This window comes from Oncorhynchus mykiss, chromosome 17, assembly GCF_057628025.1.
Source record: "Oncorhynchus mykiss isolate SJ-2025 chromosome 17, ASM5762802v1, whole genome shotgun sequence".
Lineage (NCBI taxonomy): Eukaryota > Metazoa > Chordata > Actinopteri > Salmoniformes > Salmonidae > Oncorhynchus > Oncorhynchus mykiss.
The window spans coordinates 23,006,594-23,024,860 of NC_143038.1; the positions used below are offsets into that span (position 1 = coordinate 23,006,594).

The 18,267-nt window shown below is 40.7% G+C and overlaps 1 protein-coding gene across 1 annotated transcript; it reads left to right on the plus strand.

Annotated features, from left to right (window-relative positions):
• Positions 1–2,697: 2,697 nt before the first annotated feature.
• Positions 2,698–16,165, plus strand: cyc1 (cytochrome c1). The gene is made up of 7 exons (XM_021568424.3): positions 2,698–2,843; positions 8,690–8,880; positions 9,153–9,279; positions 9,454–9,611; positions 10,689–10,849; positions 15,117–15,217; positions 15,681–16,165. Exons 1-7 carry the CDS (start codon positions 2,763–2,765, stop codon positions 15,783–15,785), a joined length of 924 nt encoding a protein of 307 aa, XP_021424099.1. The 5' UTR covers positions 2,698–2,762; the 3' UTR covers positions 15,786–16,165.
• Positions 16,166–18,267: the final 2,102 nt, after the last annotated feature.

Below are 18,267 nucleotides of genomic sequence, written 5' to 3' on the forward strand. Positions count from 1 at the left end.
GTCCCTTACATGCAGCTCTTCTAACGTCATATACCTTATCCCATGCAATAAGCAATACGTGGGCAAAACCCGTAGACAGATAAGAACAGGTATTATAGAACACAAGAGTGCTGCAAGGAGAAATTACCCTAAATCCCCTATTGCACCTAACTTTTCAGAGTCCGGTCAACCTGTCTCCTCCATGTCCTTCTGTGCTATACAGCAGATAAAACTTTTGCGTAACAATGAAGAATTGTTATTGAAGTGTTTTCTGTAACTGGTATTTTGCCTCCCACTGGTGTTCAATACCCCCATCTGGTGGTATCTCTAGCTCTATACTCTTACAATCCTGTGTTATTTATTCTGAGGAAATGTTCAAATGGCATTTGTAAAAGCAATAATTTATGATATTTCTCTGTCTGCTTTTGTATATTTTGTATAAAATATAGATCATGCACTCTATTGTACTAGGTACTGAATCATAGATTTAACATCTTTATTTTGCATCCAAGCCTCAGTATTGGATGTATTCTTTTTCTTGACAGTGTGCGAGCCTCCATCTCTTCCATTGTAGTTAATTACCACGTTTCTGCCCTGAACTAGGTTGAATATTTGCTTAATGAAAACTCCCTTCAGCCCAGCGTCCCACATATTTTTGGTTGTTAATTTCTCTGTAGAGAAATGGCGTGTTGGGCTCACAAAAAAATAAATAATAATACAATTAAAGTAATTTAACTGAAAAAACTAAACGCAATGTTGGTTAATCGCTCCAGTGTCTGCTAAATTACTCAAAATGTAAAAATACCCTTCATGGAAGGCAGTGGTGTGTATTCAATGGAAGCAAGCTTCTCTCTGGGCTTCATAATTTTCATTCAATTCACAAGAGGCAGAATGTATCTCAGAGGAGAACGCATCCAAACGAGTGAAACAGCGCCCCTCTGTCTCTCTATGTGTAGGTCATCTATCTGATACGGTCTGGTCCAAACGAGTATGACATTGTTGCCGCAAGTAGCATTGAATGCAAGGGAAGCCAGCGAGCATTTGGCCTCCCTTGACAAAAAAAGTATAAAAAGTTAGCCAATCAGCATTGAGCTAAACTGAGCGAGCTCAACTGTGAATGGTGGCGGAAAAAAATAAGTGTCAAGAGAAGCCAACTTGGATTTGGCATCTCTCCTATCAAATCTCTTTAAGAGCATACGTCCTTCACAGAAACAACTTGAATTGTTGCATCTCGTTGTGTGGTTGTCCTCCGGTGGCTAGCTAGCTAGCAAAAATGGTCCCTTTCCTAAATTAGCCATGGATGGAGATAGGGATTTGGACTTGTGGTTTGACTTAATTCTCCGTACTGGCCAATGATTATAACAGCGATCCAACCATTAATTCAAACACTGGCCTGAGTGGATAGAAATTCAATAATTACAGTAGCTAGATGTAGAAGGCTAATATTAACTAGCTAATGTTGTCCATGAATGGAAGTTAGGCTAGCGAGCAAGCATTTTAGCCAGGTAGCCTTGGACAACAAAAAATAAGTGAATGCAAGTACACGCGCAAACAGAAATCAGAACCATGTACAGCCACATCATATTTAGCTTATGTTGATTGGACAAAAAAAATGTTGGTATCTTTTAGTTGTCACTGTGTTAGACTAAGCAGAGGTGATTTGATTATGTTGAAATGTTGAAGTTGAAATGGTGCTGGAATAGTGGAGACAGCTCCTGTTTCCTTTGCGACTTGCGGTATCCGAAAATGTCGGAAACATTAACTTGCTTAACCATGCTGTAGGTCATGTAACTGTTTGTTATATGCAATATGCGTCAAGGACATCACCGGACAGAAGTTGCTATCTGGTTTTGTGATAAAATAAAGGTGTGGTTGGATTTATTCTGCCACTGTCTTCTTATTGTCTCGGCCTTTAGATCACAGTCACAAGGCATATGAATTAACAGCAAACAACGCAATTATGACAACACACACAGTGTAGGTTGTAATATGGGGGGGGGGCTTGGCTTCCCCAGTGTTTTTACCAACACACCGCTACTGCTGGAAGGAGATTACAGCTCTTGTAAAGCAGAACGACAAATCATTGCCATTTTGCACACTGTTGACCAAATTTTACCAGACAGCTTGTTTTATGGGGCTTTGACTCCATCTACTGGTCTATCTCACCATTCAGGTCTACCCAATATGTCACCTACATCATGCTTGAAACATGCAAAAACAAATATTTTCATATGATTATACCAGTGTACCTTTTATTTACAAATATGACAGTCTTGGGCTGCATGTTAGATTTTTTGGGGAGGGGAAAGTAGGCCCTGCACTCTCCAGGGCAGAGGGTTATTGAAGGACAGCTGCTGCACAAACAAACTACACTTATCTACAAGCTTACAAATCAATGCTGCCATCTCTTGCAACTTCTGGCTGTATGACCAAATAAGAGTATTCAATAATTTCAAGAAGAATTCAACAGTTAAACATAGTTTTGTCATCTTAAAGTCCCCCGACCAATAGGTGTCACCGTTTTTATTATGGCCTTCCCAACCTTTTATGAATAAACTCCAAATAACGTCTGATATTCGCTATATTTCATTCGTTCGAACAATAAAACATGATTATGTAGACATTGTCGATACATATGACACAAAATCGGCTGTCAAACACTTGTATAATAAACACGTGGCAATGTTGTATAAACACGTCTTGTGTAATTTTCTGTAGGGAAGGGGAGGGGCAATGGATCCAGCAGCGTTCCGCTGTCTTTCGAGGCATCAGAAGACAAGAAGATGGCGGCACTACGAGTGGTCGTGCTATCGGGGACTGGACGAGCCTTCCTATGCACGCCAAAAATGATTAAGGCTCCTCGGGTATGATGACATGTTTATGTTGTTTTGGAGTTTGTTCGTTTCTAAAAAATATTTCCAAAGCCACCCTGACAGCTAGCCGGGTAGCTAGCTAACACAGACAAGGTCACTCGAGCAATGATTATGTTACCCAGTGTGAGGTAGATAGCTGCATGTTGAAGTGCAACTCAGTGTGCGAACTAACGTTGCTACATTTGACGTGGTGGATGGTTGATAATAGTGATGTTACGTTTGATACCGGAGCATGCGTTGAAATTGAAAAGCAGTTGACTTTAAAATCAAAGCAGTGTGCCGATGCCGGTCTCATAGCATTTCGTAATACTCTGTACATAAATCCGAGACATCCATTTAGTGTATCAGTACTTGACTTGGACGGGAGTTCACCTGAGCTGAGTTACGTAAACTAACTCACTCATGTACATCGCCTTGGTCCGTACTATGTACCTTATTTTTCCGCCCCAAAAACGAAATACTTCGATAGCGCGCCGGACCTCCGGCTAGAAGGTCGAGGGTTCGAGAACTGCTCCCTGCCGTTTCATTATATTACCATTGTAAAGCACAATTTCTCTAACAAAATCAATAACGAGACCTCCACGCTGCCCGTTTCTGTATGATTCAAGAAGGCAGTGAGCTCCGTCGGGTGTTTTGAAAAATAGCGGGTCGGGAAGCGAAACTAATGCGTGATGGTCAGAAGGGGAGATGTCGTGTGGGGAAACTGCTTTTAAAAAAAAAAACTGAATCTGTCCAATTTATCGCCTCTGAAATGTAAATAAAACACTATAAGGAGTTTATATAATGTGTTATTACATACATATTTGAAGGTTTGTGTCGAATTTGAATCGGGTTTTTAGAGCAGTGCTAAAGTGATCTTCAGAAGTTAACAGTGGCTTTTGAGTCATGATTGCTTGCAGTGATGACGCAAAAAATGACTAGATATCCCCCTTACCCCTGTCCATTTCTTGTTTTCAATTGGTAGAGAAGTGCTACACCTGGTGGAGAGAGATTGTAAGACAAATAGTTGCTTTATGCGTGCTGTATGTTACAGCATGACACGTAACGGTGGGTCAACTTTTCTCCAATACTATAGAGCCATTACCATGTCGATCAACGTTTGAATAGAAACGTAGGTCACACCCCAGATTTCGAAGTCAACACAGTCGCTACAGTCCCATTCGTTTTCTTTGCAGCCTCGTTTGAATGTCGCGGTTGCGCACATTTGTACGGAATGGGGTGAATTTATGTTGCTGGTGTTGTGCTGAAAAGTTCCCCCCTGCCAGAACCCCCACCCCCTTCGCGTGAATGCGCACGCACTAAATTCTTCATTGCTGCGACATGCTTGCTAGTTGAGATTTCTGATCACGTTAGGCTGCGTTTCATTTGATTTTTATAGGGGGGGGGGGGGGTTATTTAAGGACTAATACACATGAACAAATAGTCAAACCGAAAACTGCAGACATTACTAGTGTCTCCCTGCGATCAAACCGACATAAAATGAAACGCAGCCGAACGTGATCAGAAATCTCAACTAGCAAGCATGTCGCAGCAATGAAGAATTGGGTTTCGGCACAACACCGGCACCACGCGTTCTACTGCTTGATCTCCTGTTAATCTTATTGAATATTAGCTCAAAAGCATTGTGGATGTCCTGCACCTATAAACAGTACTATTTCAGTCCAGGTCAAGCACGGGTATGAATTTATTTGTGTCCATCACCCATTTCATATGATATGTTACAAATTAAAATTACTATGAATTCTAGCTAGGTGGCTAACGTTAGCTGGGCTAGGGGTTAAGTTTAGGAGTTAGGTTAAGGATTAACTTGAAGTGTTAGCTAACAAGCTAAGTAGTTTACAAATTGCTAAAATGCTAAAGTTATTGATTATGAAATACACTGATTGTTTGAAGCAAAACTACCAAAACTATTACTGATGGTGAACCTGAACAATCAAAATAAAATCTATTGTATGCTCCGTGCTGCATGCATATCCAGATTTGTCTCCGGTAGCACTAGCTTACTTTTATTCCGGTAAAACACAATTTAACAGGGCATAGATGAAAATAACATAGCAAATTATAGTTAGCTTACGCTCTTTTGTACATTGCGCTGTAATATACAATTTACCTTATTTTAGCACCCAAAAAACATAATACTTTCAGGTTAACTAATATGAATACCATTGTAAAGCTGAATTTCTTCCCTTTCCAGCAAGATCAATGACAAGACCATGTTGCCGTCTTCATGATTGAAGAAGACAATGAGCTCTGTCGGGTCTTTTTAAAAATGGCGGGTGGGGAAGCGACACCTACTGCGTGATAGGGAAAGGGGGAGATAAGCCTTGCGTGCAAACTGCTTTTTTCACCTGATCTAACTTTTCACCGCTAAAATGTAAATAAAACACTATAAAGAGTTTATATAATGTGTGAATCTGGTTTTTAGAGCGGAGCTAAAGTTATCTCCGGTCTTCTGGTCAGACTTTGGAGGTGCGCACACCACCCACTGCTTCAGTATATTACTCGCTAATGTCCAGGCTAGATAACAAGGTAGATTAAATTAGGGCCAGGGTTGCTTTCCAGAGATACATCAGGGATTGTAACAATCTTTTCCATGGAAGCATAGCTCTCTCGGGATATGCTGTCAGTGTCGATACAGCCACCTGGATACTTTATACGTCGCGCCGAAAGTAATAAACATCTCTCCGGGAAGAAGAAGGGCGGGGGTGTATGTTTCATGATTAACGGCTCATGGTGTAATTGTAACAACATACAGGCACTCAAGTCCTTTTGTTCACTTGACCTAGAATTCCTCAAAATCAAATGCAGACTGTATTATCTCCCAATGGAATTGTCCTTGGTTATTGTTGTGTATATATCCCCCTCAAGCTGATACCACGACGGCCCTCAAGGAATTTCACTGGATTTTATGAAAACTGGAAACCATATATCCTGAGGCTGCATTTATTGTAGCTGGGGATTTTAACAAAGCAAATTTGAGAACAAGGCTACTTAAATTCTATCAGCATAATGACTGTAGTACTCGTGGTGGCAACTCTGGATCACTGCTACTTTAACTTCTGCAATGCATACAAGGCCCTCCCTCCTTTTGGCAAAACTGACCACGATTCCATTTTGCTCCCTTCCTATAGTCAGAAGCTCAAACAGGATGTACCCATGTTAAGAACTATTCAATGCTGGTCTGACCAATCGGAATCCATGCTCCCAAGATTGTTTTGATCTCGCGGACTGGGACATTCCGGGTAGCCTCAGAGAATAACATCGACATATACGTTGATTCGGTGCGTGAATTTATAAGGAAGTGCATGGGAGATGTTGTACCCACTGTGACTATTAAAACCTACCCTAACCAGAAACCATGGATAGATGGCGGCATTTGCGCAAAACTGAAAGTGTGACCCACCGCATTACATGACATTATTCCCTCCACAAGGCAAACAAGCGAAATGTCAGTACAGAGAGATTGGAGTCGCAATTCAACGGCTCAGACACGAGACGTATGTGGCAGGGTCTAGAGACAATCACGGACTACAAAAAGAAAACCAGCCACGTCACGGACACCGTCTTGCTACCAGACAAACTAAACACATTCTTTGCCCGCTTTGAGGATAGTGCCACCGACGTGGCCTGCTACCAAGGACTGTGGGCTCTCTTGCACTGTAGCCGACGTAAGACATTTAAACTTGTTAACCCTCGCAAAGCTGCTGGCCCAGACGGCATCCCTAGCTGCGTCCTCGGAGCATGTGTGGCTGTGTGGTTGGTGTGTTTACGGACATATTCAATCGCTCCATATCCCAGTCTGCTGTCCCCACATGCTTCAAGATGGCCACCATTGTTCCTGTACCTAAGGATGGGACCGAGAGACAGAAGCTGTTTTTCAATCTCAAGGCCATCCAACTGTTAAACAGCCATCACTAACACACAGAGGCTGCTGCCTACATACAGACTTGAAATCATTGGCCACTTTAATAAATGGATCACTAGTCACTTTATTGTTTACATATCTTTCATTACTCATCTCATATGTATATACTGTTTTTTTATACCATCTATTGCATCTTGCCTATGCCGCTCTGTCATTGCACATCCATATATTTATGTATATATTCTTATTCTATTCCTTTACTTAGATGTGTGTATTAGGTAGTTGTGGAATTGTTAGATATTATTGCACTGTCGGAACTAGAAGCACAAGCATTTCGCTACACTGGCAATACACATGGTTAGCAGATGTTATGTGGCCAATAATATTAGATTTGATTTTGAGAAGTACACGGCAGCTTTTGAGAGTCATGATGGCTTACCAGTGGTGACTCAAAAAATGAATGCATTCAGTACAATTGACTAGTGCTGCGTTTCAAACTCAAGACACCCTCGTCCACTTGCCTTATGCCCTTGGGGGAATCCCCATCACCATCTTGGACGTCGGTCCAAACGATTAGCCAAACAAGAGAAGTTTGCAACGTAATCCCCTCAGCCCTCGGTTTTTGATCGAGTTTGCGAGTGTACAATTATGCACACTTCGGGGCTTGAAACGCCCCATAACTCAATTCGCAATGATTGTACATCCGCTAAGAAAAGTCTGCCGACAGGTCCGTTTTTTTCCCAACTTTTCTCCAATATTATCGGGCCATTAACCATGTCAATCAACGCTTGTATATAAACGTAGTTCACACTGCAGATTTTGATGCTAACGCAGTCGCTACAGTCCCATTTGTTTTCATTGCAGCCTCGTTTGAATGTAGCGGTTGCGCAAATTTGTACGAAATGGGGTTAGTGAACAGTACATGGGTTTACTCAACTAAAGCTTAATATCACACAAGCCTTTTTAGGGTTTGAATGCTGAAGGTGCCACGTAGATGTCCAAGATCAGGAACAGGCCGTCTACAGTTTGACCAGGCTACTGATGTTGCCTGTGGTTGTTCGGCATCCAAAATGACTTAGATCAATGACTCAACACAGTTAAATCCAGTTCGACACTAAAGGAGAGAAAGCATCGGTTGTCACAAAATATTAGGTATTTTCGTAAGGTAGAAAGATTATAATATGAGCAAACTTTTTTTGTGAACTGGTGATTTGTAATGTTTTGAATTGATTTTCCTGACATGCATGCTACGTTTGGATCAGTTTGGGGTCTGCTGACTGATGCACTTGTATCTAATACATTTGAATCAGGGACCGATGTGAATTGTCCCATCCTTACACTATAGTATTGGTTACCTAGCAAGCTAGAAAGGAAGACCCAGGTAGCCAGCATTGAGATGGTAACTGAGCCAGAGCAGAGGTAGTTTGAATTTTACATAGCTAATGTTGTTCGGTAGCTAGATAGCCAGTTTGAAAACAATTGATTAGAAACTTGCTAACGTTAGTCAGTATTTTGAGGCTGCAAACTGGGAAACGTCCTCCTAACTACGTGAGCTTGTTTCTCGGTGTTTCGTGTGTGGTTATCATTATCCTTGTGAAAGGTATTCGTTGCCAGCCAGTATAGCAAATTGATATCCTACCGACTTCATGCAACTTCATTAATCACTAGCTATGCTATCTATGTTGCTGTTTGCTGACCCGAGTCCTCTTGTGATGCTAGAAGGCTGACTCCTTTGGTATCTGTTGTGAAACCCAGGATAGAAGGGCAGTTTCATAAGTGCTTAGTTGTATGCCTTTGCCTTGACATGGGATGCATATTCAGTGATCTCATGAACCAACAAAGATTGACCACAATATTACGGTTATTTTGGTTAAGGCAAAAATGAAGGCGACGAATACGTCAAATGAGCAAATGGATGACAAATGTCAGTAGCTAGCTACATTCATTCTATGTCAACTCTCTTCCTCAACAGGCCAACATGTCGTTTGCCAGTCTACCCAGGTCAAAGAAGGTGGCCCTGACAACATTGGGTGTGTTGACAACTGGAGGGGCCGGACTGGCTCTGATGCTGCAGCAGTCGGTTAAGGCTTCAGACCTGGAGCTTCATCCCCCCAACTACCCCTGGACCCACAGCGGCATGCTGTCAGCCCTCGACCACGCCAGGTACCAGCTAACTCCTAACCATGAAGGCCATACAATTACTTGTGTAATTGAAGGCCATACATACATGAAGGCAATCCATATCTTGTGTAATTGCATGTTACATCATATTATATCACCAAGGCTTTTTCCAGTGCTAGCAATAGGAAATTTGATTTGAGACATTTAGAGTTTTAAGGAAATATACTTTTTCTTAAGGAATCTTATTACATGCTAGACCATATTTACCTGAAAAGGAGGACTGGATGTAATGTCTGTTATTCTTTATATTGCAGCATTCGCCGTGGATATCAGGTGTACAAGCAAGTGTGTTCAGCGTGTCACAGCATGGAGTACCTGGCCTTCCGTAACTTGGTTGGAGTGTCGCACACAGAGGCCGAAGTGAAGGTTTTGGCTGAGGAGGTAAGGGTTTGTCCTTGGCCATTAGATTAAACAAGGTCATGGCCTTATAGATGACTGTCAGTCACTGGCTAGAACGTGTCCATTATGAGTGAAAAATGAAAAGCTGACCTATCAGTTTCTAGGGACATCTTGGTCATTCTCCATGTCACTGACCACTGTCTGTTCTCTGCTCAGATTGAGGTGGTGGATGGCCCTGACGAGTCAGGAGAGATGTTCACCCGTCCAGGAAAGCTCTCAGACTACTTCCCCAAGCCATACCCAAACCCAGAAGCTGCCCGTGTGGCAAACGGGGGAGCCTTGCCCCCAGATCTCAGCTACATTGTCAATGCCAGGTACCCTGTTGCTCACTCCAGGGCAACGTTCTCCAACCTTTTCTAGCAGGAGAGCAACAAAAAAAATGTAACCTGTCACAGAGCTACTCATTTTTTTGGTAGCTTTCTAATAGGCATGTTCTTCTCTCCTTCCCTGGGTCCTCAGTGCACTACTTTCTCTTTGACACTGTTTTCTGTCAATATACCTGGTAAAATAATAATCAGAATATGTTCTGTTTTTCACTCAACATTACAATTGTTCATAGAGAAACAACATTGGATGTTCTGAGTACATGCCAATGCTTAAATCACATCAGAATACTTGTTTTCTTACAGACCTTAAAAAAAACGATGATTTGATTTGACTAATTCCCCTTAAATTGCGCATCTAGCCCGTGAGGAATGTGGCGGTCTAGTGATGGTTCCGCACTGCTGCTCCTCATTTCATGGCAAAGTTTATAAATATCAAATAATGGATACAAATTATATACTTCTGCCTGGTAAGCCTACGTTGCAGTTTACATTTGAATTGATAAGGTTTTTGGGAAAGTATCTGTCAACCTACACAATGGTTATCACATCAACTGGCTACACACGGAGTGATAGACAAATGTACTCACCACACAGGCGGGCAGTATTGCTGGAAATTAATTGGCAGATAGTGTTATGTTTCGCTTTTTATGCCAATAGTGGCTAACCAGCGTTGGGGTAATGTCAATGGTACTGATTAGATGGGAGCTTGCGGTGTCTGATACTTGTACGATTTGTTTGACAGTTTGCGGTGGACAATGTATGTATTTTCAGAATTGTTTGGCGAGCTACTCATAGGTAGGCTGCGGGTTACCGGTAGCTTACGATTGACCTGTTGGAGACCCATGCTCCAGAGTGTCTGGGGATTTGGGAATATCGACAGTAAACGAAACGTTAGATTCAAGGTAGAATATATTGTAACCTTTACTTCACCAAAAATATTTTTAAGTGTCTATAAAGCAGGATAATACTTTTGTAAATCCACAACAAGACACTCCACTGCTACCATGATATTGTACCTTAGCTTGCAAGTGCTATGTCCTAAGTTGTTTTTCTCCATTGTTCCAGACATGGAGGTGAAGACTATGTGTTCTCCCTGCTGACAGGCTACTGTGAGCCCCCTGCTGGAGTGGAGGTGAGAGAGGGCCTCTACTACAACCCCTACTTCCCTGGCCAGGCCATCGGCATGGCTCCCCCCATCTACAATGAGGTCCTGGAGTTTGAGGACGGTCAGTAGGATTCCCTCTGCTAGGGATCACTAACTTGAAATAATATAATGATAAATCGATTCAGAAAGTGCTTCTTTTTTTCCTCTTTTATTTTTTTTTTGCATCGCTCGCAAGACTCCATTTTGACCCTTGACATGCCAGACTGAATGTCTAGGTTCTGGTTATAGATTAATAGACTAAGGGCTTCCGAGTGGCGCAGCGGTCTAAGGCACTAGTTCGATTCCAGGCTGTATCACAACCGACCGTGATAGGGAATCTTATAGGGCAGCGCACAATTAGCCCAGTGTCGTCCAGGTTAGGCCGGGGTAGGCCGACATTGTAAATAAGAATTTGTTCTGAACTTACTTGCCTGGTTAAATAAAATGATTTGATATTGGATATTTACTGAACAAAAATAAACGCAATTCAAAGATTTTACTGATTTACACTTCATATAAGGAAATCGGTTAATTTAAATGAATTAATTAGGCCCTAATCTATGGATTTCAAATGACTGGAAATGCAGATATCCATCTATTGGTAAAAGATGGCTTTTAAAAAATATAGGCATGGTTCAGTATCTGGGTTGTCCACCATTTGCCTCATGCAGCACGACATCTTATTCGCATAGAGTTTATCAGGCTGTTGATTGGCCTGTGGAATGTTGTCCCACTCTTCAATGGCTGTGCGAAGTTTCTGGATATTGGTGGGAACTGGAACACGCTGTCGTACACACTGATCCAGAGTATCCCAAACATGGTCAATTGGTGACTGGTGAGTATGCAGGCCATTGAAGAACTGGGACATTTTAGCTTCCAGGAATTGTGCACAGGTCTTTGCGACATGGGGCCGTGCATTATCATGCTGAAAAATGAGGTGGATGAATGGCACGACAATGGGCCTCAGGATCTTGTCACGATATCTCTGTGCATTCAAATTGCCATCAATAAAATGCAATTGTGTTCATTGTCCGTAGTTTATGCCTGCCGCTACTATAACCCCACCGCCATGGGCCACTGTTCACAACTTTGACATCAGCAAACCACTCGCCCACACAACGCCATACATGTGGTCTGCGGTTGTGAAGCCAGTTGGACGTACTACCAAATTCTCTAAAACGAAGTTGGAGGCAGCATATGGTAGAGAAATTAACATTACATTATCTGGCAACAGCTCTGGTAGACATTCCATCAGTCAGCATGCCAATTGTACACTCCCTCAACTTGAGACAACTGGCATTGTGTTGTGACAAACCTGCACATTTTTAGTGGCCTTTTATTATCCCCAGCACAAGGTGCAATGATCATGCCGTTTAATCAGCTTCATAATATGCCACATCTGTCAGGTGGATGGATTGGCAAAGGATAAATGTTCGCTAACTGGGATGTAAACAAATTTGTGTGAAGAATTTGATACATTTTTGTGCGTATTAGAGGTCGACTGATTATGATTTTTTCAACACTGATACCGATTTATTTGTAATAATGACAATTACAACAATACTGAATGAACAATGAACACTTTTATTTTAACTTAATATAATACATCAATAAAAATCAATAATGAAACATGTTCCATTTGGTTTAAATAATGCAAAAACAGTGTTGGAGAAGAAAGTAAGTGTGCCATGTAAAAAACCTAACATTTAAGTTCCTTGTTCAGAACATGAGAACATATGAAAGCTGGTGGTTCTTTTTAACATGAGTCTTCAATATTACCAGGTAAGAAGTTTTAGGTTGTAGTTATTATAAAACTATTTCTCTATACCATTTATATTTCATTTCCTTTGACTATTGGATGTTCTAATAGGTACTTTAGTATTGCCAGCCTAATCTCGGGAGTTGATAGGCTTGAAGTCATAAACAGAGCAATGCTTGAAGCATTGTGAAGAGCTGCTGGCAAATGCAGGAAAGTGCTGTTTGAATGAATGCTTATGAGCCTGCTGCTGCCTACCACCACGCAGTCAGACTGCTCTATCAAATCATAGACTTAATTATAATATAATAACACACAGAAATACGAGCCTTAGGTCATTAATATGGTCAAATCCAAAAAGTAGCATTTCGAAAACAAAACGTTTATTCTTTCAGTGAAATATGGAACCGTTCCGTATTTTATCTAACGGGTGGCATCCATAAGTCTAAATATTACTGCTACATTGCACAACCTTCAATGTTATGTCAAAATTATGGAATATTAGTTTGCAACGAGCCAGGCGGACCAACTGTTGCATATACCCTGACTCTGCATGCAATGAACGCAGGAGAAGTGACAATTTCCCTAATTGATATTGCCTGCTAACGTGAATTTCTTTTAACTAAATATGCAGGTTTAAAAATATACTTCTGTGTATTGATTTTAAGAAAGACATTGTTTATGGTTAGGTACATTGGTGCAACGATTTTGCTTTATTCGCAAATGCACTTTTGTTAAGTCGTCCCCCATTTGGCGAAGTTGGCTGTTTTTATTAGGAAGAAATGGTCTTCACACAGTTCGCAACGAGCCAGGCGGCCCAAACGGCTGCATATACCCTGACTCTGTTGCACAGAACGCAAGAAAAGTGACAATTTCCCTAGTTAAAATAAATTCATGTTAGCAGGAAATATTAACTAAATATGCAGGTTTAAAATATATATACTTGTGTATTGATTTTAAGAATGGCGTTGATGTTTATGGTTAGGTACACATTGGTGCAACAACTGCTTTTTTCGCGAATGTGCTTGTTAAATCACCCGTTTGGTGAAGTAGGCTGTGATTCAATGATAATTTAACAGGCACCGCATCGATAATATGCAACGCAGGACAAGCTAGATAAACTACACATGTTTGATATTACTAGTTAACTAGTGATTATGTTAAGATACATTTAATGCTAGCTAGCACCTTACCTTGGCTTCTTGCTGCACTCGCATAACAGGTAGTCAGCCTGCCACGCAGTCTCCTCGTAGAGTGCAATGTAATCGGCCATAATCGGTGTCTAAAAATGCAGATTACCGATTGTTATGAAAACTTGAAATCGGCCCTAATTAATCGGCCATTCCGATTAATCGGTCGACCTCTAGTGCGTATGGAACAATTCTGAGATCTTTTATTTCGGCTCATGAAACATATGTTGCATTTATATTTTTGTTCAGTGTATTCCACATCTTGCATTTTTGCCATGAACTTCTTGACGCGCACCCATCCCTTTAGCGGGATCATTTTCATCAAAACCCGCTGAATTGCAGCACGCCAAATTCAATTACTAAACATTTTTAATTTTCATGAAATCACAAGTGCAATATAGCAAAACACAGCTTAGCTTGTTGTTAATCCACCTGGCGTGTCAGATTTCAATACAGCTTTTCAGCGAAAGCATAACAAGCGTTTATGTAAGAACATCTATCTCAGTAGACAAAATATTACAAACACTAGCAGCCAAGTAGATTGGTCACGAAAGTCAGAAAAGCAGTAGATTAAATCGCTTACCTTTGATGATCTTCGGATGTTTGCACTCAAGAGACTCCCAGTTACACAATTATTTTTATATCCAAAATACCTCTATTTGTTTGGCGCTTTATGTTCAGAAATCCACAGGCTCGAGTGGTCACGACATCGCAAACAAAAATTCCAAATAGTATCCGTAATGTCCACAGAAACATGTCAAACGTTTTTTATAATCAATCCTCAGGTTTGTTTTTAAAATATATAATCAATAATATATCAACTGGGTCTGTCACTTTTTCAATAGGAGAGGGAGAGACGATGGCTGCCCCACTCTGTTGCGCAAGCAAAACTCTGCGAACATCCAGCTATCCACTGACGCAATGTTATCTTTCTCACTCATTTTTCTAAATAAAAGCCTGAAACTATGTCTAACGACTGACACCTTGAAGCCATAGGAAAAGGAATCTGGTTGATATCCCTTTAAATGGAGGCAAGGCATCCAATGAAACAGAGAGCTTTCAGGAAAAACAGCACTTCCTGGTTTGATTTTCCTCAGGTTTTTGCCTGCAATATCAGTTCTGTTATACTCACAGACAATATTTTGACCGTTTTGGAAACTTTAGAGTTTTCTATCCTAATCTGACAATTATATGCATATTCTAGTTTCTGGGCCTGAGAAATAGGCAGTTTCAAATGGGTATATTTTTTGGGCCATAAACAAAAATCCTGCCCCCTACACTCAAGAAGTTAATCAGATGCTCTTATCCAGAGCAACTTAGTCAGTGCGTTCAACTAAAGTAGAGAAGATGATCACATGTCACAGTCATTGGAAGTAAAACCTTCCATTTTCATGTGTTGACAGGAACCCCAGCCACCATGAGCCAGGTGGCCAAGGACGTGTGCACCTTCCTCCGGTGGGCGGCCGAGCCTGAGCACGACCAGCGCAAACGCATGGGCCTGAAGGTAAGCTGGCAGGGAGGCGCCAACCACTGCCGTAATAGAAATGCTTGTAATCAGAAATGTATTTGCAATCTAGGGTGTATTCAATAGTGCAAACTGTTTTCAATAGAATATGTTTAACAACAATGGGAGAAAAAAATAATAGTCCCTCTATTTGTGATTTTCTTTGGTTGGTTTCTAGTGAATACATCCCTGATTTAGGACATTCCTTTCCATTGTTTGACACAATACCTTTGTAGTCTTAAAAATTGGTAGGTCTATGTGGGGCATTGCTTGGATCCCTCAAGTCTTTTTAAATGATATTCATTACATTCAATTTCATATGTCTGGAACCACTACTTGTCATGTTTTAAAACATAAAATAAGATGTTTGAAAGGAGTGTCACTAAGTCAAATCCCCTGTTTTGGATTTGTCTTTTCACAGTTGACATTGACCCCATCTCACTCAAACAATTTCTTCCCCCAGCTGCTCATGGGCTCTGCCATCTTGATCCCCCTGGTCTATTACATGAAGAGGCACAGGTGGTCGGTGCTGAAGAGCAGGAAGATCGCTTACAGACCCCCAAAGTAAAGACCTAGACAGCTGCATTCTGACTGCCCATGTTGCTTCTCGGCTAAAATTCTGACCCCTCTGATTTGCGATTGTCCTTTAAAAAAAAACACATGCATTTATGAAATGGTTGCCCTAATTCACTTTCTGGGTGACCTCTCAATTAGTTATTTTCTGCCAACGGGAAAGGATGTAAACACAACCTCTATACTGTTTTACTGTACAAAATAAATTATTGAAAGAAACGTGTCCAGGTTGTTGTCTAATGGTTAACCTGTTCTTTGATGGGACTCAAGTCCTGCAACCTTGTGCTGTTGGGAATCTGTCACCTCATGGGTTCTCTACACTTTGTTGTGTAAATATTACACTGGTGTATCGAATAAACCATGTTCTGCAATGCACCTATGCCACAAATTTCTTGTCTTGATGTGGTTCATACACTTTCTACACGTTTTAACATTTTAACTTTCCTTTTGTTTGCAAAAAACGTACCGCAAGTGGGCTCTTTACCGGCCAGAAGATAATATCGTCAATATAGGGATTCTTAAAAGTCTGGACAATCCTTGTCCAGCAAGGAAACTTTATTTTTATAGTTGAAAAATGTTGCATTATTTGAGGTAAATTTTTACATTTAGGTGAATTTTATAAGGGGAAAGTTTTGATTTTAGAATTGTTTAAATATTAATTTCCATGTTGGCTCTAGGCTGGGAATTGCCCTTGTCCAGAGCAAAATATCCTAATTTCAAACTCGGTTCAATTCTAAGAACTGGCAAATAATAATAACTGCAAAAAAGGATCTAATGTAGTTTCTTGCAATAGCTCTCTGACTTTTGTCTAAAATCCTAAATACATCATGACTGAGCATGGCTTATTTTTAACAATGTTATATATTTTTGGCTTTAACAATTTTGAATTCACCATGATCACAACCATATACAACTCCAGCTGCCTGAGATAGGATCTGCATTTTGGTTCAAATGTTTATTTTAAGGTTTTTAGAGTGGAAGCAATTTAGGAAAAACAAAATTGCTACTTTGTATACATACACCTTGAATGGATAAAAATAATTTGTCAACTCTGTAAAACATCTCTGTCAGATTGTATTCTAAACGTCAGCTCGCTGAAAGATCAGAATTGTTATTGGGGATTTTCAAATTAATCATTTCATAGTTTACAAATGTTTGTATTGAACTTTTATTTTGAGGCAATATATCTTGAGTATTTGTTAACTTCGTCACTGATGGCTACCCCCTTAAGATGTTCTTTGTCAACGTATGCTTACACTATTGACGTATTTGCTGTGCTAGAGCTAAGGGATAATGTTTCCTTATATAAATGTTTTAAGTTCTGAATCTAGAAAAACATGCCAAAATGCTGACAAAATTTGCCCTGAAGCATTATATAGCGCTATACAGTAAAACTAGTTTGGATATTTTAATAATCTAATGTTAGAATTAAACCGCAGCGTCTTACTACTGAAAACGATTTTTCTAAAAGGCAATTTATGCTTGATCCGAAATGTGTTTGGAGGATGTGACTCAATCGCGGAGATTCAGAGGCCAAATCAAGCTCCATACAGCTCCGCTATGCGCCTCTCAAGTGTTGTAACTTTGTGGAAGGCTACTTAGAGCTTCGCTTTGACATGATTGGTTGGTGGTGCGTGAGGCGGGAGGTCCTGTATAAACACCGCCAGCCTGCTCATTATTAGGCGGCAGATTGATGAGGGCAGCCTTTTCTGAGCTAAATTGATCAAGACGCACCACCACATAAAACCTCATCATTCTGCCCCAAAACAATTTCTCTCAACCAGTAGCATATGTACTTTTTAGGTAAGCGCTGATGCCTCCCTTTGGTAAGCAATGCCCATTTTGTCAAAGGCACAAAATATTTAGCTTGTCCATTCCCAGCGCTCCACCGATGTTCTGTCCCCCCCAAAAATGAACATAAATCATGTATCAGATATAGTATATGGTATACATTTGGCTTTTTCTGGAGCCAACAGGCTGGACATAAAGTGTATGACAACGTAATGAGGACCTACACTTTTTTACATCATGCAGGTTTCTCGGATCAAATAGCCTAACCTAATTGGCGCTCAATCAAATAAACAAGGCGCTGTTAACAAACAACAAAACAACCTAAAAACAGGACAGGTCAAAGTAAAATGGACAGTATGGAATTGACAATCACAAATTGTGTCCAGGAGTTTCACCCTATTGTCATGATCAGTGGTTTCAAGTTTGTATCTACAATTTTGACAAGCTGATCATAGCAAAAAATAAAATACTTCTGCAATTCCCGCTGTGTAAACACATTGCAAATAGGCTCGCGATAACTCTTGAAAAAGTTGGGTAGCTGATATTCAGAGTTTAAATAGCCACATTTATTTAGTCACGGGAATCAGGATGCAATGGCCTGTTTTACAAACGGTGGGCCTAAAACATGGACGGTTGAAATTTGGTGCAGTCCAGACAGACCTTGATTTCAACGTCCAATGACAGAT